The sequence below is a fragment of the Lates calcarifer genome, linkage group LG7_2 (genome assembly GCF_001640805.2).
Source record: "Lates calcarifer isolate ASB-BC8 linkage group LG7_2, TLL_Latcal_v3, whole genome shotgun sequence".
Lineage (NCBI taxonomy): Eukaryota > Metazoa > Chordata > Actinopteri > Centropomidae > Lates > Lates calcarifer.
Window position 1 is genome coordinate 6,295,881 of NC_066854.1, and position 22,407 is coordinate 6,318,287.

General features: G+C 40.8%; 3 protein-coding genes across 5 annotated transcripts in view; 1 reads left to right on the top strand and 2 right to left on the bottom strand.

Annotated features, from left to right (window-relative positions):
* Positions 1–744: 744 nt before the first annotated feature.
* On the bottom strand, positions 745–8,569 carry atg13 (ATG13 autophagy related 13 homolog (S. cerevisiae)). Of its 3 annotated transcripts, none has more exons than XM_018690671.2 (18): positions 8,480–8,569; positions 7,688–7,768; positions 7,313–7,393; positions 7,054–7,173; positions 6,898–6,944; positions 6,049–6,189; positions 5,861–5,901; positions 5,489–5,585; positions 5,238–5,345; positions 4,807–4,900; positions 4,512–4,610; positions 4,007–4,090; positions 3,234–3,343; positions 2,947–3,088; positions 2,778–2,855; positions 2,577–2,684; positions 2,337–2,465; positions 745–2,233 (listed from the first exon to the last, which is right to left on the bottom strand). In XM_018690671.2, exons 2-18 carry the CDS (start codon positions 7,754–7,756, stop codon positions 2,156–2,158), a joined length of 1,626 nt encoding a protein of 541 aa, XP_018546187.1. In that variant the 5' UTR covers positions 7,757–7,768; positions 8,480–8,569; the 3' UTR covers positions 745–2,155. The 3 variants fall into 3 exon arrangements, with proteins under 3 accessions (XP_018546187.1, XP_018546186.1, XP_018546189.1); XM_018690670.2 differs by having other exon boundaries at positions 8,396–8,561; XM_018690673.2 differs by lacking the exon at positions 4,512–4,610 and having other exon boundaries at positions 8,396–8,560.
* A 199-nt stretch (positions 8,570–8,768) lies between these two features.
* Positions 8,769–11,803, top strand: harbi1 (harbinger transposase derived 1). Its single transcript, XM_018690714.2, has 7 exons — positions 8,769–8,831; positions 9,286–9,451; positions 9,558–9,760; positions 9,844–9,931; positions 10,039–10,246; positions 10,341–10,516; positions 10,614–11,803. The coding sequence occupies exons 2-7, from the start codon at positions 9,287–9,289 to the stop codon at positions 10,812–10,814; spliced, it is 1,041 nt and encodes a 346-aa protein (XP_018546230.1). The 5' UTR covers positions 8,769–8,831; position 9,286; the 3' UTR covers positions 10,815–11,803.
* creb3l1 (cAMP responsive element binding protein 3-like 1) overlaps positions 10,969–22,407 on the bottom strand; it is a 31,639-nt gene continuing 20,200 nt past the window's right edge. The window contains exons 6-13 of the mRNA XM_018690713.2: positions 22,102–22,301; positions 21,253–21,399; positions 20,901–20,959; positions 18,035–18,103; positions 15,463–15,565; positions 15,188–15,350; positions 14,125–14,293; positions 10,969–14,040 (exon numbers count right to left, since the gene is read on the bottom strand). Coding sequence (XP_018546229.1) covers positions 14,004–14,040; positions 14,125–14,293; positions 15,188–15,350; positions 15,463–15,565; positions 18,035–18,103; positions 20,901–20,959; positions 21,253–21,399; positions 22,102–22,301 — 947 coding nt within the window. The 3' untranslated portion in view covers positions 10,969–14,003. The remainder of the gene's footprint in view (positions 14,041–14,124; positions 14,294–15,187; positions 15,351–15,462; positions 15,566–18,034; positions 18,104–20,900; positions 20,960–21,252; positions 21,400–22,101; positions 22,302–22,407) is intronic.

Here is a 22,407-nt window from a genome sequence, read left to right on the forward strand (position 1 = left end):
AGTAACGGTTAGCTTAGCAAGGACAGGAACCACAGAAAAACGTCTCACTCCCAAGTTAAAAATGTACTCACCAACACATTGAACATTTTTGAAAAATGAATATAAAACGCAGTTTTTCAGGGGGTTATTTGCTTGTTTTTTCTCATTTTTAGAGTTGTTTTGGTCTGGCGCAGTCGCTCCCGGAGATTTCGTCGGTTGCCTGGTAGCCTCCATGGCGACGAGTCCCGAAAATGATTGAACGTTTTACGTTTTTACATTTCAATTTTTGTATAATTTTTTGTAGAAAGAATGTGTTTTCTTGGTTAACTTGGAATGGCTGTAGGGAAGCAGATTTAGCAACACAAAGAAACTTACAGACCTGATTTAAAAAAGTCCGGGCAGCTGTGTCGGAGTCGGTCCCACCATCAATTTGTTCCCCCTTAACTGAACGCAAACTTGTTCCTATCAACAACCATTTCTTTCCCCCTAAATGCGATCATTTTGACACCTGTAAACCGAGAGATTCGTTGTCACATTTTAATTGTGACAGTAAGGAACACAAGCCAGATGAGATTTCCACACACCTACTGCATCTCATTTGTATTGTATAATGTTAAACTATTCCTTAAAGGTTTGGGAGGGTATGCGCCTGACTTTAGTAGCTCAAACGGTTTTAATCGTGTATTATTTGCAATACCATGTGCCTGCTGCATGCTGGTAAATGCCATCCGACCACCCGAGCCCCCAGGAATTTGCAGACATCAGTTGTTTCAACAGAGCAGCCATGCTTTATTAGGACACCTAGACCAACAGCAAATAAACGTTTAAATTAAAGCTTTCAACCAAACTCGCACAGTCATGGATGGTGACCTGGTGCCTTCTGTAGACAGCTGGAAATGTGTTAAACCCACCTTTACAAAATCCCAAAATATACATATGGTTGTTGCACAGAGTTCTGTAAATGCAGAACTGTCAGTTTATTAAGAAGCTGAAAATAATGCTGCAGTCCTGCAAGAAATCCTACCATCATTAAGATTTTAATGTTTAGTTATCATTAAATTGTATTTATGTATACAGGAAGGTGTTTACAATCTTCCATCAAATGGGGTGGACAAAATATTGGGAACACCTAAGTACAGCCTCTAATATGACTTAAAGAATCAGTTTCAATAGGAACTGAACATTATAATCTTTATGAAAGCAGGATTTATTGCTGGGCTGTTGCATTAGTTTTAGCTACATGTACTTTATTAACTAGCAACTGAGTGTACTTCCACCACAAACTGACTCAGCATGGAATATGCGTATTTCCTCTACACATAAGGGCCACAGTGAATTCACTTTAAATTCCGCTGGGGCTCATTTGCTTATATTGATGTTGGCAGTTTAAATCCCCAGTCCAGCTGGGAACACCTGGCTAGGGTAAATTAATGAGAGGCTTGTCACTTCTTTGAAGTTGCTGTTGAAACTGTCAAATGTGTGAAGCAGGGCATTTTTGAATTACAACACTAGACTAGCATCCACTGTAAGGCTAAGTGCAATGTCCTCTGCCAAGACCAGCTTTTCCAGATTTCACTAGAAGAAAAAACCTTTTCTGAAGCCCATTACACAAACAGTATAGGTTTGATTTCCAGAGTAACATCTTTCACCTTCAGTTGAAGTATAATCAGAAAGGCCAATGGTGTAAAGGAAACCTTCAGCAGGGTGGGAGAGACCAGTGAACTACAGTTAACAAAAACTATGTCAGTCCTTGAAATGCATGGCTGTCTAAAGTGACAGAAAACTCCATGATCATCTGATTTCCTGATTAAATGCTGATGACAAGGGCAGCTTTGTGCCACATAGAAAATAAAGATTTTCAGTTTGATTTAACACTACCAGACCAGAGAGGGAGGGGGTTAGGGTGTGTGCCAGTGTCAGAGGAATTAATATAGTATTTACAGTGAAGAGGACTATCGTGAGCGTGCTGAGGAAGATCAGAGGGAAATGTCAGAAATGAGGAGCTTCACATTAAAACATGGTCATTTAGTCTTGAGTGATTCTCACGGGACAAACAACTACAGAGTCTGCCTTTCCCTTTCATTCTTTCATTGTCTATTTAGTCTTTTCTCACATGTAGTCCTTCTCTCCTTTTGGCCTTTTTCCCCTCACTCCTCCTCCTCCTCCTCCTCCTCCTTTACTGGAGCATGTCCACAAAGGCATCAAACTCGTCGATGTTCTTCTCATAGACGGCCAGTTTCTCTGGCAGCGAGTCCTTCAGAGAGAAAATGCAAATCACAGTCACTGCTGAATCACATCATGAAAACAGAGACTTGAAATATCATTAACAGAGTTTTAAAAAAAAACAAGCGTGTTACCAGGTCATCAGCCATTGACTGGGAGCTGATGTGTAGTGAGAGGCTGGCGAGCTGTGGAGGATTCTGAAACTCTCTGTAGAAGGTGCCCAAATCCATCGGCAACAAGTCATCTTTAGAGAAGGCGGGTCGCTGCAAACAGACACAGATGGACAAAGATTTAAAAAACATGGTCTCTGTCTTATACAAAAAAAAATCTGGGTTATGTGAACATGGACGATGCAAGGTTTAATGAGAACATACAAAGTCGACCATGACGAAATCGTCCTGCTGCCCTGATCCCTCTGAGCCCTGAGAGTGCAGGCTGGCCTGCAGGGGGGACGGGCAGGGAGGGGAGTCTGGAGGCTGTACCTGAACACAAACATACAAAATATCTTAATTGTAGAAAACCTGAAAACATCATCTTCAGTTCCATCATCAGACAAGACATTAAACTACAGTTACCATGGGATCATTCTCCTCTGAGTCCAGGCCTCGAGGAGCAAATGCAGCAAACGGCAGGTCCAGACTGGCTGCTGTTATCTACACACACACAGGGATGAAGTCAGTGTACTTTTCAGTGATGGGAACATAAAGGGCTATGAAATGACAAAACTATCTATAAGCAACTTACCTGTGTGCTGGGTTTATTGACAAAGGCTCCGACTTTCCTAGTGAATGCATTGAGAGACTCCACCGGGTCAGAGGGAGAAACACTCCTCCTCCCTTCATCCCTCCTTCCTTCTCCACTCTGTGACAGACCGTCATCGTCGCCGCTGGACAGAGGGATGAAATACACTCAAGTTCTCGCTTCAGTCTTTGTTCTAAAATCTACAAACCTACAACCTGCCATTTAGTTAGATTTTCACATTTAGTTAGAGAGAGAGATGTTGAGCTGAAGTGATGTCAGGAGAGATTTACCTGCTGCCAGGTGTGTTGGGGGCGTGCTCTACTGTCAGATGAGCATCTGTTCCATGAGGAGGATGGGCAGGAACCAACACGACCCCACCCTCCTTTCCAGCATGCAACGCCTGAGGTAGAAGAACATGGGCAGAGTTATGGTGAATTGACTAGAAAATAGCTGCTTTCCAGACGTGTAGACTATGGATTAGAGCCTGACTGATAATTGACTTCTTTAAGCCGATGTTGATATATATATTTAAAAAACATCTGATAACAATATATATATATATATATAGATATTTGTGTTGTTAACATGGACATTTTGGATGAGGACCCCTTAAATTTGGTCATATACATTTGGTTATTTAGCCCAAAGTGCACTGTGTTCTGAGGACTTTTGACAGTAAATGAAAAATAAAACTTAGCACCCTCTGGTGCACAAACTGAGTTTTTGCCATTTATACTGCAGTGTTCCTCCCTTATCTCTGGAATACTGGATTTTTCTATGATTTCTACGTCAGCGTGATAAAGATTCTCGACTTGTCAGGTATTTTATTTGTTGGATTCGCCCAAAACTGACATTTCTTCATTAATAAAATGTTTCTAAATTGATTAATCCCATGCAAAATTACATGCACCATGGCAGAGGATTTTATCTTATTTGCTTCAATATAGTCTAAATCACCAGATCAACATAGAACTGATACATTTAAAATCAGCCAATGATACTGCCTGTACTGATGGGTCTCTACTATCTGTCTGAAAGTGAAGTAAACTGACTGGTGCCTCACCTGGTTTGGATTGGCAGCAGGGTGACAAAGATCAGCAGCTCCTGCTAGAGCTGGAGGCTGGTAGGATAACCTGGAGGTGTACAGCTACACACAGAGAGAAACAGAGACAGAAACAAGAAGAAATATTAACCAAAAACATTAAGGAATTCAGGTTTACTCGTATGCAGTGTAACACTAGAGACACACTGTGCTGTCAGAATGTCAGACTTGTGCTCTTGAGATGGATTAAAGATTAATGTGGCTTACTACTGCAGCACATGTGATGGAGATGATAAAAGATTACGATGAAGCAGCGCTCACAGTAAGCTGAAGGTACAATACATAAAGCTCTGTGTGTGATGGAACTTTAAAACCAGTCAAAAGGGATGATGGATAAAAAAGTTTCTGATGCAACTTTAACACAGCACAGGGCAACACACACACTAAAATAAATGAGAACTCTGTTCAGTGCAGTTTCAGGGTGTCTCACACAGTCACACTCTCACAGTGACCAGTGTAGACTCACAGTGTGAGTGACAAGTCCAGGAGCCAATGGAAGCTGTAGACTGTCCAGGGGGAGGGGCTTAGACAGTTTAGAGGGAGACGGACTCAGTGTACAGACACACTGAGATTAAGCAGAGACACACACACACACACACACACACACACACAGATAAACGTACAGTAAAAAGACAACAGGAAAGAAAACAGACAAAGAGAGAAAAGAGAAAGTGGAATGAAAAACAGGTATGAAAATGGAGAGAAGAAGTCACAAGGTAAAGGACAGAGGCCATTTAGAGCAGCAAGTGTGTGTGTCCTACCTGAGAAGGAGGGGAGGTGGAGAAGGAGGTGGTGCAGACCTCCTGTGAATCCTGAACTCCTGCAAATGGTCCTCCGTCCTCCTCATCTGGAGCTCTGGACACACAAACACACATTAGAATTTACCTGACAGTGTTTTACACCCTACTGAAGGCTGGAAACTTTCTTCATTCTGCTAAATCAGTTGAGTCAAGCATTTAAAAATGAAATCAAGAGTTTCACAGACATAAGTGAGGAAGAGCTGATGTACCCAGCGTGACCTCCTGAGAATGTATTACATCACCTCAAAGCTCTCTATTGTTTGTGGTGAGGCTGAGACTCCATTGTGTAGCACTGTGTCTTTGGTTGGAATGGGGTTGTGGGCAGATAACGTCAGCATTTTTATGTTTGAAAATGAACGCTTGCTTTCACTTCCACAGCTTCCTGTAGCTACCTGTAGTTGCAGGGCTGTCCCATATTGGCAGGACGCTGGCTGCTGCAGGGAGGATCCACAAAGTGATCCACAATGATCCCCATGATGGGAGCTGAACGCTCAAACTGCCTGCACAGGACGACATGTCAACAATTGACTAGTTTAACTCATTTTGTAAAGTAAAGAAGACTTTCCATCTGAAATTAAAATAAGTAAATAATAAATCCTTATATAAGAAAATGTTTTTTATTTGGATGTAGTGTGTTAGTTACCTGTTTGACATGAATGCCAGGTTGGTGCGGTAGGCACATGAAAGTGTGACTGTGCCGACAGGGGTGCCAACAACACCGACACGCACTGTCTGAAAACCTTAAAAACAAACAACAGCAACAAGCATTTCAGCCAATTTAATGCATTTTGTTATAGAGGTTTTTGTTGTAACTTCTACTTGATTTATGCTAAATATGCTGTGTTTGTCTCATATGCTGTAATAAATTATGACTTTTATAAGGAAACTGTTCGTAAGGCCATAAATCAGATGTTTTCCTTTAAAGAGTGTAATTGCACTGGTTTAAAACCCCACCAGAGGCTTTTGGTGTCAGTGATTTAAGACAAATCAGTCAAGGAGCTGAGTTTACAGTTACCTTCCCCTAATCCACTCAGCTGGACTTCCCCAAAGTAGATCCTGGACAGAGGAGAGACAGACACAAGAGAAACCTGTAAGATTAGATGACTGTGCTGAAATGTTCTCTACCAAAAAGAGCAAAAACAGACTGATCAAAGTTGGTGTATTATGGCAGTGAGTCAGATAAACCTGCCTGAATCCACACACCTGTATAGTATGACATAGTCGTGCCCCTGCTTTCTGGACAGTTTATAGGCAGGTGTTACTCTGGTGATGGCGAGCAGAGACTTCAGAAGGACAGACAGACGGTTGTACACTGTATATGACACCTTGATGTCCTTATCACACCTGTAGCAGAAACATATAGCTCATTACAATACAGCAACCTGGATTATTTTGAACAAAAATGCACAACATCTTGGCCGATACTCAGCTCCTAATGGATTCCAATACCTACTTTTATATGTAGACAATTCTCTCAATCTTCTATTGATTCAAGTCAGCTGTACAAGCTTGAGTCCATCACGCCTATTTTTCCAAAGCTGTAAAACCTTTTACTGAGAATTCCCTGTTCAAGTTTTTCGCTCCTGAGTCATTTCATGTTGAATATCTGCCAAAAACAATGTTCATATTTTTCTCTAGAATAAAACCTCACAGGGTAGAAAGTAGGTCTACATTACATCACGTTAGAGATGTGATACAACTACAAAATGTCACTGAAACAGAGACAAAGTAACTCATTTATGACTCAAAGCAGCTGATGTGTTATCTGTGATTCTCCACAGTTCACTCACTCACAAAGCTGTACGTCTAGCACAGGCAACACTGCTGTGTAGTAGCTGTTTTAGAGGCAGTCATCACGTGTGCTGCACATGATGAAGTAACCATTACAGCATCAGACTGTTACCACAGATTAAGAGTTGTGGTCCTCCAGGCTAATCCTATATAACCTTATTAATGCGCAGTTACACGGACAGCGCTGACAGATTATTCATCTCTTATTTCATCAAACATTCCTTAACTATTTGGCTTAATTAAAAAGCAAAACCCACTCACTTTTCATTCATCTCCAGGCACCAAGTCTCCAGCTCCATTGAGTCACCCTGAGTGGGACAGAAACAGAACATAAAACCTGCTACCTGATGTGCTTATTTATATTTCAATAAAGCTTATGTCAAGAAAAGAGAAGCAGTAGATGATCCACGGTTTTACCTCTGACGTCTTCAGGGAGATCTCGACACACATGGAGCGTCCGATGCCTGGGAGTTGGCCAGCCAGTGCTTTCTTGGCTTCATGAGTCACCTCTGGGATGTCTTTGATGGCCAAGTTAAACTAGAGGAAATAACAAATTAATATGTACACAGTAAGACCATCAGTCAAAACAAGCTACAGATACGTGAGAGTCTACAGCAAAATAATAATCCAATCAAATATTACAATAAACACAGGGGAGAGGATAACATTTGTTTACCCAGTCAGAGCCTGTAGGTGATGAGGAAGAGCGAGTGCAGATTTTCTCCCCAAGACGGGCTTGGACTATCACCTGGACAGTCTACAAACACACACAGGGCATGAGAAACCAAACCGAAGCTCTAACAAGAAAAAGTCCACATGAAAATTGCTGACAGGCCCATCCAGATTAACAGGGACATGATACTCTCGCTTTATAGAGATAGTTAGTGTTAAATTTAAACGTGTTAGTTTTTATGAGGGCAGTGGTTTAAGACGATAGGCTCCAAAATGTCCCCTTAGAAACCTGTACTCACTGACATGACCTGATTTATACTTTCCGGCACACACACAGAAAAAACTTTATTGGGACAAAGAACATCATACAGTCTCTTACCTTCAAGGCAAAGAACTTAATGAACTTGTCCAAGTCTTTTTTATCCTGGGGACTTAGGTCACTGTCCATGTTGACACGACCCTGCAATCAATCCAACAAGACATACTTCAAAGAACTGATTGTAATCTATTTTCAAATGTGAAAAACACGTGGTCAACCCGTTTGACACTGAGTACAATCATGCTTCAGAATAGTTTAAAATTATGAGAAACTGCTTGTTTTTCAGCTGCATCCAAACTGTATTTACTAAACTGAAACTGTCCAACACTGTACTAAAAGGTTTCTCACTGTAAATTCACTCCTTAGGTTTCTTCAAGAAAACCGCTCCATAATTTAAAGGTCAAATTTAGACCCAAACAAGCTGCCATTAGCATTAACATGAAAAATGCTTGTTTATCACAGTTGTTTTGAGCTCCTCCACAGCAAGTGAGGCCTCCACGTTGACATGAAATTATCCGATAATATTTGGAGGTCATATTGAACTACAGGACACTGACAACCACCTCACACTGTTCACTACACAACCTAGAAAATTAAAAAGCTTCAGCGCCGTCAAGTAATCGGTAATCATTTAACGTTAATGTTTTACAAAAGCGAGGCAGAGGCACTGGGTTGGTGACTCACTGAGCAACTAGCGTTAGCCAACGGCTAATGTTAGCTAGCTGAATACGACGCACTTTAAATTCGTCGCAAAACAAACAAACTTACATTAGCTTTTCCCTCAAGAATGTAGCTTCAGTAAAATAAAAAACAGGTTAACAAATGTGACATGCAACGCTGCTTTCCACAAACATTTATGCGCCCATTTCAGATGTACACAACGTCAACAGCGGCTGTGCTACTCGTCTGTTTATCTTCTCCATGTCGACGTGTTTAGGTAGCAGCACTTTCACAAAGGCACTTTCGTTGATTCTTATTTAAAATATCTTTTAGATGTATTGTGTAGAAAACAAAAAATAAACCACACTTAAGGAGAAAAAACAAGACAAATAATTTTTTTAACAGCACCTTTTTTCAGTAAAATGTATCTATATATAAAAATACATGATGACACCGTTTTTTGTGTGTGTCGAATCTGCGACTGCACGTCACAAGTTAGGTGTTCCTGTTGCTTGTTTTGGTTGACAAGTGCTGCATGACTTAGGTAAAGTAAGCGCTTTTTCCTGAAACAACGCAAAAATAATTATGCTTTCTTTATGCATATAGAGTCATTTGACTTCGCGGGTCTGTAGAGTCGTTTCCACAAGGGACGCAAAGCTGAAATTAGGACAGCTAAAATATCCCAAGTGCTTGCTAGCTTACATTAGCTGTTTGCTGAAAATAAGCTGTAAAACATGAGAACAGGTTTTCCTGTTTTCTCAGTAGTCAGGTTAGTTTATCTCACTGCAACAAAATGCATGCATTTCTTCAGCCAGCAAAAGTTGTACTTGCAAAGTAATGCACAGAGAATTTGCAGTATTAGCAGGTGTAGAACTATATATAACAGAACAACCTTGAAGCAGAGATTATGTGTGTTTACAGGTTGTACATATACCACTATAAATGTCAAATAAGAATACAATAAGAATTTACTGATGTAAATGAATTATTACCCACAGAATGGCGATCCCTATAGCCATCTTGGACTGTGATCTCCTCTTGCATGGTCGAGGTCATAAGACCTTGGACCGCTTTGACCTGGACTCTGTCTCAGACAACTTCCTCCTCACACAGTTTGGCTTCCCCAGAGAGTTTATTCTGTACCTGGTGGAATTACTCAGAGAGGTGAGTATGTCCTCATCCTCAGAACATGAAGTAAATGACGTTTAATGTCTGTCTCAAATCTACATTTACTACTATGTTGTGTTTCTCTTTTGTTTCTGTGTACTAGTCTCTCTGTAGACGTACCCAGCGCTCCAGAGCCATCAGCCCTGAGGTCCAGGTGTTGGCTGCTCTGGGCTTTTACACATCTGGCTCATTCCAGACGTCTATGGGAGACACTATCGGGATCAGCCAGGCTTCAATGTCAAGATGTGTGTCCAACGTGACTAAAGCCCTGGTAGAGAAAGCTTCTCAGTTCATCTTGTTCAACAGGTAAAGAAAAAATATTCATTTCTACAGAGAGACAGCTGTTAAGGGTGAAAAGCATAAATTAAGCTAGAAGTTTTTCCACACAGAGATCCTTCCAGCAGAGAGCAGTCCTTCCAGGAGTTTCAGAGGGTTGCAGGGTTTCCAGGAGTCCTGGGGGTTCTGGACTATGTTCAGGTTCATTTTATTATTCTGTATTAACACTCAAGGTCACTGTGTATGTGTACGCTCTTCTTTATTTGATCCCTCATTCTTTCTCTGTCATCTTTGCTCTTTGTCTTCAGGTCGCCATCAAAGCTCCAAACAGCGAAGACTCGTCGTATGTGAACAAGAAGGGTTTTCACTCTGTGGGCTGCCAGATTGTTTGTGATGCCCGAGGGTTGTTACTCAGCGCGGAGACCCACTGGCCAGGCGGACTCAAAGACACGGACGTTCTAGAAAGATCTGCTCTCCACAAACAGCTGCAGGACGTGGAGAAGGGCTGGCTGCTGGGTGAGACGGGGATTTTAGACTTTAAACAACACTCTGAAAAGTCCACTCGAGTTGGATGTTGGAGGTGAGAGGTTGAAGGTTTTCTGTTTTCTAGGTGACCGTCGTTACCCTGTGAGGAAGTGGTTGATGACCCCGGTTGACAACCCAGAATCCCCTGCAGAGTTTCGATATAATCTGGCCCACACTGCTACACATGAGATAGTGGACAGAACCTTCAGAGCCATCCAGACCAGATTCAGATGTTTAGATGGCACCAAAGGATACTTACAGGTATTCTGTTCTACTCTACTCTACATGGATCAGCATCACGAGCAGTGTCGTCCATTTATTAAGACCTCTGTCACCATGTCTCTTCTCCTGTGTGCAGTATTCTCCAGAGAGGAGTTCATCCATCCTGCTGGCCTGCTGCGTCCTCCACAACGCCTCCCTGCAGTCTGGATTAGACGCCTGGACTCTGGAGAGGACGGACCCCTTGGAGCAGCCAGAGAGCCTGGAACAGAGACCAGAGGACAGAGACAGCCAGGCCGAGGACCTCAGAAAACAGCTCATACTCAAACACTTCAGCTGAAGCGCCTGCTGGGCTCGGACTCAAGCCAGATTTAAACTGTTGTCAGATCAAAATCAAACTCATCAAGTTCATGCTGAGGTCAAAGAGGACCAAGACTGGGACCAGAGCAAACATGAATATCACATTTAAAGCAAGAAAGTCAACAGACACAGTGTTGCTGATGCAGTTTTTTAATATTTTGCTGGTTTCTACTCTACTGACTACACTAAGATAACATAGTTATATATGGAGGAACATGCAAGACGCTATACAACAAACCAAGACAACATTATATCCAAACACATTTCAAACAACTGAACTCCTTGGAACGTGCTGGATTATTCTCTCTGGATGTTTTCCAGATATTTCTGGAGAGGTCAGAATAATCAAGCACCTCCTGGTGTTTTACAACTATTCAAACTGTGTGAAGCTACTGTGTCGTCCAGGTTTCTTTACAAGTGGAAAAAGTCACCCTCCCTGTTATTTTTTTAAAAATCCCTCCCCACTTTCTTCCCCCAAAAATCCACTGGTTTTCTCCTGTTTTTTTTCCTTTCCCACATAATTCCACAGGTTAAAATCTTGGACTATGTCACAATACAAAAACAAGGCCCTTTTATTTACAAGAATCTGCACATTAAAGTTGTCATTGTTTATGTACACTGATGCATTAAGACTGTTAAAGGTGAGAATGACGGGGTGGTTGTGCAACAGGCTGCAGTCACGTGATGTTTTTTTGTGTACGGTTAACATGAGGGACACAAAATGAAAATACAGAGAAGAAAAACAGAAAATCTTAGTTAACTGTGATGTTGTGGAGATCAAAATAATATTTCTGGGTGTTTTATAGGCAGAATTAATTATTTTCTCAAGGATATGGACTGAATAAACAGAGATCCCTCCACCACAACTTTTAATTTGAAGGAATACCACGACTTTATTTTGGAGAGCATCATTGTTTTTCTCACATTGTCAGAGTAGTGGTGAAGAAATAAAAATGTTTTTTAAATGTCCCGGTGTTCCTTCAAATTGTGTAGAGATAAAAAGCTAGTGGTGTTTTACTTCCTGGAATGTTTTAGTCCCCTGATTGGCTTCATCAATATATACACACTTTACAAACAGGAATAAATACAACATGCACTGCTGTCGCATGAGCACTTTTAGTATTGATGTTTTAGATCTTTCCTCTGCTGCTTAGAGGTTAAGAAGTTTTATATTAAACATTATTGTCAGTATTTTAATTTTTGAAATGGCTGCAGTTTGCTTTTGATACATTTCTTTTGCGTTTTGGCTTAAGAAGTGTAAAAATTTGATCTTTTTTAAGGTTTAATTGTACAAACGAATGCTGTTTTTAAATCACGAGGGGACAAAAAAAGACCCTCGGAGGTTTTCATGCGACAGCAGTGAAACATAAACACTGTATTACAGTTAAAAGACACAAACAGATCATCTCAAAGTTTTACAATCCATAAAAACACCATGTAAACTACACACCATCATGTAAAACTTCACATCATCCTAAATGCCAAAAACGCAACATACAATTCCTTTTTTTTTGTTTGCATAAAATAAATATGCCCTTTTTCGATGCTCAGAATATATTATAAGTTGTATTTTTGTGTTTTTTTGTAAACATTATTTAGAAAAATGAGAGAAGATAAACTAACCTTAAAAACAAGTTCAGTATTTCTTTTTTTGTTGCATAAATTAAATATGCTCTTTTTTGATGCTGCAAATATATTACATATACAACTTTTTAATTCCATAAAAATACTTTTATGTCATGTTTCCCAACCTCTGTCAGAACCCCTTTAACGGTGCTTTGATATGAAAATATGGTTTCCCTCCCAAGAAATGATGCAGAGTGGTGATCTGGATTCAGAGGTGAAAAACTGGTTTTAACTGCAGAAATAGATTTTAAAAAAGGAAAAACAAAAACATATTACATGTTTAATTGTAGTTCTAACTAAACCCCTATTACATAACTGTCATAACAAGCTGTTCAGACCAAGGCTGGCTCATGGTGAAGGTGAATTTGCCACAAAGCTTTTACGGAAATATGTGCACAAGCATGAGAAATAAGATAAATCCTGAACATTCATCCAGTTTAGTTAAAAGAGCAAAAGAAGCAGGGAAATTAGCAAAATCTCACCCAGGACCTCAGAAGCCTGAAGCCAGCCCTGATTCAAACAAACAGCATGTAGTCTAGTCAGAGTTACTTTTCCAGGTTTATAACTGTGTGTGTGGGCAGTAGGTGTGAGGCCAAGTTCGTCATATGTGACTGAAGTGAGTGAAAGGCACTTTAAAAATAGTTTTCAACACACTAGCATGTCAAGTGTTTGAAGCAACGCACGCTGCATTCAAATGTACTGTTAAAACAGAGAGGAAACTATCATTCAGTTAGATGATGACAATTTTGATAATTGATTCTTGGTTCATAAGTCAGTTACTGAGCAGAAATGCCACAAACTCTCTTTTTAGTTTTTCTTTTTCACTATTTTCTGATATTTTCTGGACTGATTTATTGATTGCTGGATCAAATGAATAACTGATAACCACAATAATCATTTGCTGCAGCCTTTGATTAACATATGATATGAGACTGGTTAAAAGTTGAAGCACTATCCAATGTAGTGCATCTAGAGCGCTAGCACCACATGCTAACATAAACCAGAACCCACAGTGGAGGTCTGTCAAGTTTCCATATATATGTATGTAGGTAAAAAGGTGCAAGGTGTTTCTCACAACATTAAAACCACATTTCCCATAAAGATCTTGTTTTAGATCTGTACTATACTGTAACCACCGAGTGTCTTCTTGGCAATGGTCTGACAAGTTTGTGGTGATAAAGTATTTTTGCTAAAATGCTACATATAAGTGGATGAGTTGGGTTTTTGGAATCATCTTATATTTTAATGCATAAAAATGGAGATTCTAATAATAAAGTCCCTTTAAAATCAAGTATATTCAGGTGTAGCAGAGTCTGTTAAAGCAGAGAAGTGAAGCACTACGTACAGGAGGATGACAGGACTGTGATGAAGTCTTGAAGCAGAGGAAGTCACTCACTAACAGGGATAATGACGATGGACTTGTTGAGAGAGTGATGTAGAAACAGGCAGGTTTTGGTCCAGTTGGATATGAAGTTCGGCTGAGTTCAGGAATCTGGAGGGGTCAGAGGTGAGAGGTCATGGGAGGAGGGGGTCCAGCGGTCTGTCAGAAGAACTCTGAGACTCCGTCTGGTTTTTTTTCTCTGAGGACAGAGGAGAAGAAATTAATTAGTGTTGTTTGAGATGTAGCATATGAAGATGACAGTGTGGCGGAGTGTGGTTCTCACCTCTGGTCTACACTGGGCCCATTTGTTTGGTTGCTGTGGGCGTCAGCTGTGTAACGGCTGATCTGGATGTGAGAGTGGGGCTCTGACTGTAGCCTCTCCCCTTCTGATGTCACTAAACTCTCCTCCAATGGAGCCCCGTCGTTGTAGAAGAGGAGGCTGCGGGAGCGGACTGTAACACACAAACACAAAGGATTAGCTTCTATCATGACTTTTAATGTTGAATATGTGAAGACAAACACCAGCTAGACATGAGACACTATGTAAATACTTGTTGCAAGCTTGATGTATTGATTTTCAGTTTTTCTGTGTTTTAAAAAATTATAAATCAGATATCTCTGGGTTTTAGACTTAGTCAAACAAAACAAGGCATTTGTAGACGCCACTTTGTACAAAAATAGGTTGACTTTGGCAGCTGCAATTTTTCTATGAACTAATGGGAACGTTTGGGGAAGTATTGCTATTGGACAATGCGTCATTAAAGGAAATTCTCCTTTATAAGTCATTGAAAAGAAAATAGTTGGTCACTGGTCTGACACGTCCACCATTTTGTTCCACAGCAAGATATCTCTACAGTTACTGGTACTATTTCCAAATTCAAAATAATGAATGGAATTTGTTCATATAAAGAATAATCTCTAATGATTTTCTGCCAAAACCTACACTTTCACACACGATACAGTTACAATGTAATGGACAGTTTGCTGTGAAATTATCCAACAACTGTGTTTTATCAGATGTATTTCAGGTTGTAATAAACCTCTAGCAACCATTAAAGTCTGTTTCCCCCCAGACAGTTGTAAGGCAATATGTCCAATTAGGTTTTAAGCTTGGGTACAGTCTGGCAGAGTTTTTCCCTCACCACTCACAGGATGGTTCTTGGCTGAACAGAGTGGCACTTAACATGATGGCAGCCTGACTTCTGGTTTCAAAAAGGGGTTTCCCAGGGTTAAGTGGGTAAAGGAAGTAAATTTATAGGGAAGTAGATCAAATGTTGACCCAAGTCGTCTTTCAGAGAAACTGCTCACACAGGGATGGTGTGTGCTGAAAATATTTCTAGACTTACCCTGACTGGTGGTGTAGAGGTCTGCTGATGGGAGAGGAGGAGAGGAAGAGGAGCGAGAAGAAGAGGAGGAGGAGGACAAAGAGGGTGTGTGAGTGAGGAGGGAGAGGGGAGAGAGGCAGGGGGAGAAGGAGCCCAACACCAGGACGAAACACAAGGCCATCATCTGCACACAGAGAGGAACAAAACTTGACTTTACAACAATGTTTTTTTCTCTTGAGTGAAACATTTGTTCATTCGCTGCCCTGAGGTTAAAAAAAGAAAACAACAGTATTTACCATGAGGCATGTCCCTGTTTGAGTTGAGGCCATTTTACAAGAACGGGGAACAACTTTCCCTGAAATCAATGACTGAAGCTTCTGGAGCTGCTGTAGAAGAGACCTGGAGAAAACAAGACACATAAAATACAGAAGAACATTAAATACACAACTATTATTAAATCTGGATATTAATGTCTATCTGTCTGTGCTTGTATTGTCCCTCACTTCACACACAACATTTTTACATCTGTAAACGCCCAACTCAAATCTCATGTGACACCTCTCTTGCTTACAAAGTTCCTGGAGTTACAGCTCCTCACGGGGAAATACATGCTCTGCTTGTTGTAACCCTGACCATTAAGGAGCAGGAGTTTTAATACAGACACTTGGATGAACATCTCAAGGAAGTTCGACCTGTTACATTCTCATATTTCAATAAGGGCGTCCAGATGGTCAGGGTTAGGATCAAAGCGCTTGTTGGAGTTTGAGTCGGATGATTTGTGCAGAGCCTGAGAGGTTAAACTCAGAGTATATGTGTGCATTCAGACACATAACTCAACTCTCCATCCACCATCAGAGAATGTAAAGCCACTGAAACATACAGTTTATTTCACCTAAAATCTATAAGGTCCCTCCAGAGGATTTCTCTCTTGTCGTGTGCTTCTAAATACTGGACTTCATTTGCTGTTGTTTTGTCAGTTAAACACAGTAAGCAAAGACTGCAGGAGAGTTGGATGGAAGACACGAGTTAAAACATGACAATCAAGTGTATCAGTGGGATCTGGAGAGCAGGGTTCTGATGGTATGAGCTGTGAGGGGCTGTGAGGACTCAGTCCGACCACTAAGTGGAGACAGAGAACCGGTCGCCGCCGAACACAAGTCAGTGAGTCATTTTGTAAGTTAGAAACGAAACCAGACAATAAGCCGGTCGGTGATTCTGTCATATATTCAACAATTAAACAAAACAATGAGTGGGGCGGTGAGTCAGTCGGTGAATGTGATGTTTCAGATTTCCATGCTGATGTCTGTCACGTGCAGCAGAGTGTAGTGTTTGGCCAGCTGCAATAAACTCATATGGGATGATACTAACCAGCATCACTCACACAGCTTTGATGTGAAACCACAGTGATTTACTGCTAAAGTTATTGCTGCTTAAAATATACAGGACTTCCAAAGGTCGTGCCGGTCGACTGGGTGAATTAAAGTGTGTGTGAATATTCAGCACAAGTTAAATTAATATATTAAATCAGCTTGAAACAGTGCACAGAGTTGTTATGAGGTGTAATCTTTTACATTTAGGGGGACTAGGCTAGCACTTTGTGTTTGTGCTAAACTAGGCTAAACCTCTGCCTGAACTGGGCTCACAGAAATGACATTATTACAAATCAGACAGCAAATAAACATTTCAAATAAAAGTCCCTGTTTGAGCGTCTGGTCAGACTGAATTGCGACAGAGAGCGAGACAAATTCAACACTTTTTAAAACATATTTAACACGGCATGGAATTGGAGTTGAGACTATTCTTGTACAACTAATAAACCAGTTGCACGAACCCAGTTCTGTATGAATCAGACAGAAAAACACAGCATGGAGAACAAAATGACCACTAATAACTGCATTTGGTGCATTTTTAGGAACTTGGAGATTAAATTTAGTTCAGCCATTTAAGAACTTTTTTTTTTGTTTGTAGTCCCACACATATTCTAGACTTTATGTGAGAGTAAGCGTGCTGTATGCTGACTCATGTTTCCCATTTTGTGCCAACTCATTGTTTCTCCGTGTGGAGGTTTAACATATTCATCTGTGTGTGTGTTTGTGTGTGTGTGTGTGTGGTGGGAAGGGGAAGGGGGTGGGGATAGGGGTGGGGGGTTGCCTACCATGATGAAAGCTACTGTTAACTTGCAGCTTTAATGACAGACTGAGGCCGCCACAGACGACAGGCAGACTTTGCAGAGACAGACCCCCCCTCAACCCTCAACTATCTATCCCACCACACCCACCCACCCGTCCATCTACCCACCCAATCCAGGATAATAGCAGCTGGTTTCATATTGTTATAATAACAGAGGAGACGAATGGAACTGGGTGAGTCTACACTTTATGGAGCAGATAAATTTCTGCTTAAACTCCTGTAATTCTTTCAGTGTATATATACATATACTGTACGCTCCAAAAGTTATATACATACAGAGCATAAATACTAGCATGTATAACCTATAGTGGAGTGCTTTTGTGCTTTGAAGCTAGGTCAAACTTCTCTTGCTTGCAGTTATAATAATCATTATTTCTCCAGGGAAAGATTAGAGGAAAGATTAAAGAAAAATGAGGCCCAGTTTCTCTGCAGCCCTGCTGCAGCACAGATCATTCAACCCTGAGATTATCAAACTGCATTCTTTGCAAACTTCTTGTTGTTCTCAGTGATGATAATCCAAACATCACTGCATGAATGTTGGATCTGTGCTGTAAATGTTCGGAGCCAGCACGCAACAGCTTCAGTCTGTTCAGAGACACCAGGGCAAAGCAACACTAATGTCAGCCTCAGTGTGTATGTGTGTGTGTTTGTGTGTGTGCGTGTGTGTGTAAGCCTCACCTGTTGGCAGTCTCCAGGTTTTCTACTTTTCTCCACAGGTCGCTGTTTTCTGTTGTGTAGCTCTCCACCCTGATACACACAGACAGATTTTTTTTGGTCAACATTCACATTATGTACAACTGTCAAGCTAATTTTACTCCTTAAAGAGAATCAAGAGTTATTTAGGTGGTTTCACTGAATTTGACAACACACTTTCAAGTTTTAGCCACACTTGAGGCATGGCTCTATGAATAGCAATGTGGGTCATTTGGTCGCTCCACCACTTTGGTCCGGACTGAAATATCTCAACTGCTATTGGGTGGACTGACATGAAGTTTTGTGCATGGCTCCCAAACGATGAATTCTACTGAGTTTGACAGTTTAATTTGTCCAATACTGAACTTTATGATCCTCCAAACCAATGCCATTCCCATTTTCCTCAGCTGTACTCAATCTGTAGTGCTTATTAGTGAATATTAGCAGGTTAACATGACGATGAGCAAGCACTGCCACTGTGAGCATGTTAGCACGCCATTATCTAAATTGTCTACAACTACCGCTATGAGAAAGTGCAGCCTCATTAAGTTGCTAGCATGTCTATAGACTCTTAGTCCTGTTAATTAGTCCTTAGTCCTGTAAATTTACAGGGAGGGTTTTCATCCCCCAAAAAAAACAAGTATGCACACTTGTAATGTACCAAATAATTCTGAAAAACAAGAACTGGATTAAGTGGATATCAGAGGAGAGATCTATCACATTTTATACCATTATGACCATTACATCTCCATCATACAACCATGATGGATATATTTGTACTAGCAACAATGTTGATTCTTTTACTCACTATTCTTTACCGATATTTTAAGTTTTGAAACCTTCCTTGAATTGATTTGTGTTTATTTCACAACATGTGTGTGATGTCATCTGCTTTTATTGACCAATTTGTAAAACATTTGAAGAAGTTCAACTGAATTTTGAGATTTACATTCAACGTTTAAATCATATTTTTCACAAAAATACACAGGTGGATCCACAGTTAAAGAGAAAAGACATAAAGGATGAGAGGATGCTCTGCTCCAGACTGTCCTCAGGTCCTCCCTTTTTGTTTTCTCTCTCTGTCATCTCTGCTAATCCTATTAATCTCCATTATCAATTCAACATTTTGCTAATCTCATGCTCCATTTGTCATAATCCTCCTGATCTCCTCCTATGTTTGGTTTGTATACGGCTCATTCATACACATTCCTTCCAGCACGTCGTCCTGCTGTTTCCTTTATAAAGGGATCATCCAGTAATTCTGTCCTCATGTACAAAAAAGAAACATAAACACAAAGAAAACATAAAGAGGAGAATTTCTGTTGATACACACCTCCTCTTACCTCTATTTTCTTGATTCAGTTAAAAGATGAAAACACAACTCTCTTTACTCTAATGCGATTAATAGGACATTTTGTTACCACCTGTAGGAACCCTCCCCGGGTACCAATTTACTTTTTGCAAAGCCCACATTTTCAACTCTCTTTCATTCTCCCTGTCAGAGGCTCTCTGAATCTGACCCATGTGTTCAGCAGGTTACTGGAGTCCTGCCACGGCAAGAAATGGCCAGAATAACAAAGGAAAGAAAGGAGAGGAGAAAATGAGTTTCTGTTCACTTTAATGAATCAGAAGACCCAGGGAGGAGACGAGTACTGATGAAATACATCCTGTAATCTAAGACCACAAAAAACTGCAAGTTTGCCGGAGTTCACTGGTGTTCTGCCTCCAGCTTAATCCCCTGCAGAGCTCTTGCGTCTGTTACCACACTCAGCTCTAAACCAGTTGGGAAAACCTCTAAATACAAAAACGGCCTCCTGACTTAACTTCAGCTGCCAAGTTCGCTTCAGCATTACACAACTCCATCTTTTCTCTCCTTTGCCAATTGCATTTTTCATTTTCTATGCAAGTCATGCACATCAAAAGCACACAATTATGTATAAAAAGGCCTATGGTTAGATTCAACTCTGGGAAAAAACCTCTCTGACCAACATGGCTGCCTCATGGACCAAATACAACACTTTTAAATACATTGTTAGACAGCTTGTAGAAGTGGGAGAAAAGTTGTTTGTTTGTTGCATTAACATTGCTTTGTAATCTGCATTATTTGGCTCTGGTTCACAGAAAAATTAAGCTAAATAATGAACACAGAATTTGAAGGATGCTGTACAGTAAGTCGAAACATCTCGTCACCAAGCTTGAAACCAAAACCAACAGTGACTTGATTCTACTGTCTTATTCCTCTGTGAAGCAGACCTCCACTGTTGTCCAAAAACTACTGAAAACTCATCAATGACTCACACTGTTGTAGTTTGTGTCAGTCTCACATATACTGTCCTGCTGCAAGAAGACAAAATGTGTATCACTCTGCATGTTCAAATTTGTTTTAAATGTTATTTAAGATTTAAATCTTCAGTAAGAACCAGTGGGGTTGGGCCTGAGTGCTACAGAGGGCAAAGGGAAGTCAGAAAGTATTATGAGACAGCCTCAGCATGCTTCAAAGAAAGTGCGAGTCAGATTGTCTAGCAGCCTCTGAACCCAACGTCTGACACCTTTTTTCGTTGTGGTTGTGCAGCCTTGGCTGTTTCAAGCACACTGAAGCCTTCACTCAATTCAAGAATTTGTGTTTTAATTAGAGATCAATTTAGCAGAAATGGTGAAATATGGTGAATAATTAGAATTTCTGATTCTAGTAGTGGCCACTAATATACTGTAGTATGATTAATACCATTTGAGGGGACAATAATGAGAAAAAAGTTTGGAATTTGCAAAATGACAGACAGATACAAAGGTAAACCAAGGGGAGTGGAAAAGGAACGGAAAAATAAGGGCAAAGATTTTTTCCAAGCCTTACTTTTTCTCCAGACATTCCACATACTCTTTCTTCTTCCTTCGACTCTCCTGAGCTGAGATCTGGGATGAAAAACAGACAAACATTATTAGTAATTTACAGGGATTTTTGTTTTAAAGGGGTCAGGCACCCTGATACATTTCCTCAGGTGCAGAGAGCAGCTCCAGTACATGTTTGATATCATGATACTATTTCTGCTTCAGCATCACCATGTCATTGCGTGTCTGAGCTTTCTGATGTCAGACCAATACAACAACTCAATTAAAAATGTTCTGCTCTGCTTCACTCTCTGAGTCACTGATTCTGTGAATAGTCAAGGTTTTTGGTTAGCCAAACAGAAAGGTGCACTGTTTACCTTATTTTTAATCTTCCGTCGGACTCTCTTCAGTGCCTTCTCTTCGCTCTTGGTGAGGGGAAGTTTGTTGGGTACTGGGTAACCCTCAGCAACCAGGGTCCTCTTCTCTTCTTCTGTCAGCATGAGGGGTCCTGAACCCTGCAGCTTCTGCAACATGAACAATATATTTACAACCATCAGTGATTTATCTTAAAATAAACCCTACATGGAGCTGACTCGTCATCTTTTCATCTGCATGGAGAGTTTAAGTGATTCTCGAAAAGTTCTGTGTCTGATTACCCACGTCCGCATGCATTCAAACACACTGGCTCAGAGAAAAGAGGTTAATAAGAAAAATACTGAAACCTGATGCAAACAGCTGTGAGCTGTTATCCCTCAGATTATCACAGTGCCAGGTGTTTACAACAAACTTAAATTCTCAAACTTCCTTCTCCCGTCGCCTGTGGGTGCTGTTATTGTCAAACAACACCAGAACAGGATTCAGTTGCAGTACGGCGCAAGAATAATCCTATAAAATTCCTGCTGTTATTTTGAAGCAGTTCAGCTGCTCAGATGGATCATTACCCACATCAGTTTTTTTGCTGACATTGAGCAATCCTGTATAAACATTCGGTCATAAGGAATTACATTATGGCATGAGGACAAATGTGATTCATTTGTTCGGAGAAAAGCTGCTGAATCAGACAGACAATGGTCACAAGATTAAATATTTACAGATTTTCCCTGAATTATAAGACTGATTTAACCCAAAAATTGCAGCTGGTATACACACCAAAAACCCCACTCGGCTCAGGGGCTAATAATTTTCATACAGTCCCTAAATAAGCATCGTTCTGTTCTTTTACTCACATGTGGTGCAGTGAGGAGAGGTGAGGAGGAGATGGCCGAGGAGGAGGAGGAGGAAGAGGACGAGCCGCGACCTCCCGGCCTCTGTTGTGGCTGAGGGGAGGACGGGGGCAGGGGGAGGTGCGGGGAGGAGGGAGGAAGGGAGCCGTCACTGTCGCCGTGGTTACTGCTGGGAGGGGTGGGCGGGAGCTGGAGAGCGTCGTCTACGGAAGAAGAGAGGGTCGAATGAGCGCTTCTACTTGAAACTGAGGATAATCTCAGTTTCTGTGTAACATGGTAACTGAGACTATTTCCTACATGTGAGATATA

Coding starts and splice junctions, on each gene's coding strand:
- atg13 (XM_018690671.2), bottom strand. CDS start 7,756: ATGGACAGTGACCTAAGTCCCCAGGATAAAAAAGACTTGGACAAGTTC. Junction 6,190..6,897: donor TGCCTGGAGATGAATGAAAA/GTGAGTGGGTTT, acceptor TTTCTGCTACAG/GTGTGATAAGGACATCAAGG. Junction 2,856..2,946: donor TCAATAAACCCAGCACACAG/GTAAGTTGCTTA, acceptor GTGTGTGTGTAG/ATAACAGCAGCCAGTCTGGA.
- harbi1 (XM_018690714.2), top strand. CDS start 9,287: ATGGCGATCCCTATAGCCATCTTGGACTGTGATCTCCTCTTGCATGGT. Junction 9,761..9,843: donor CAGTTCATCTTGTTCAACAG/GTAAAGAAAAAA, acceptor TTTTCCACACAG/AGATCCTTCCAGCAGAGAGC. Junction 10,247..10,340: donor GGAGAAGGGCTGGCTGCTGG/GTGAGACGGGGA, acceptor TCTGTTTTCTAG/GTGACCGTCGTTACCCTGTG.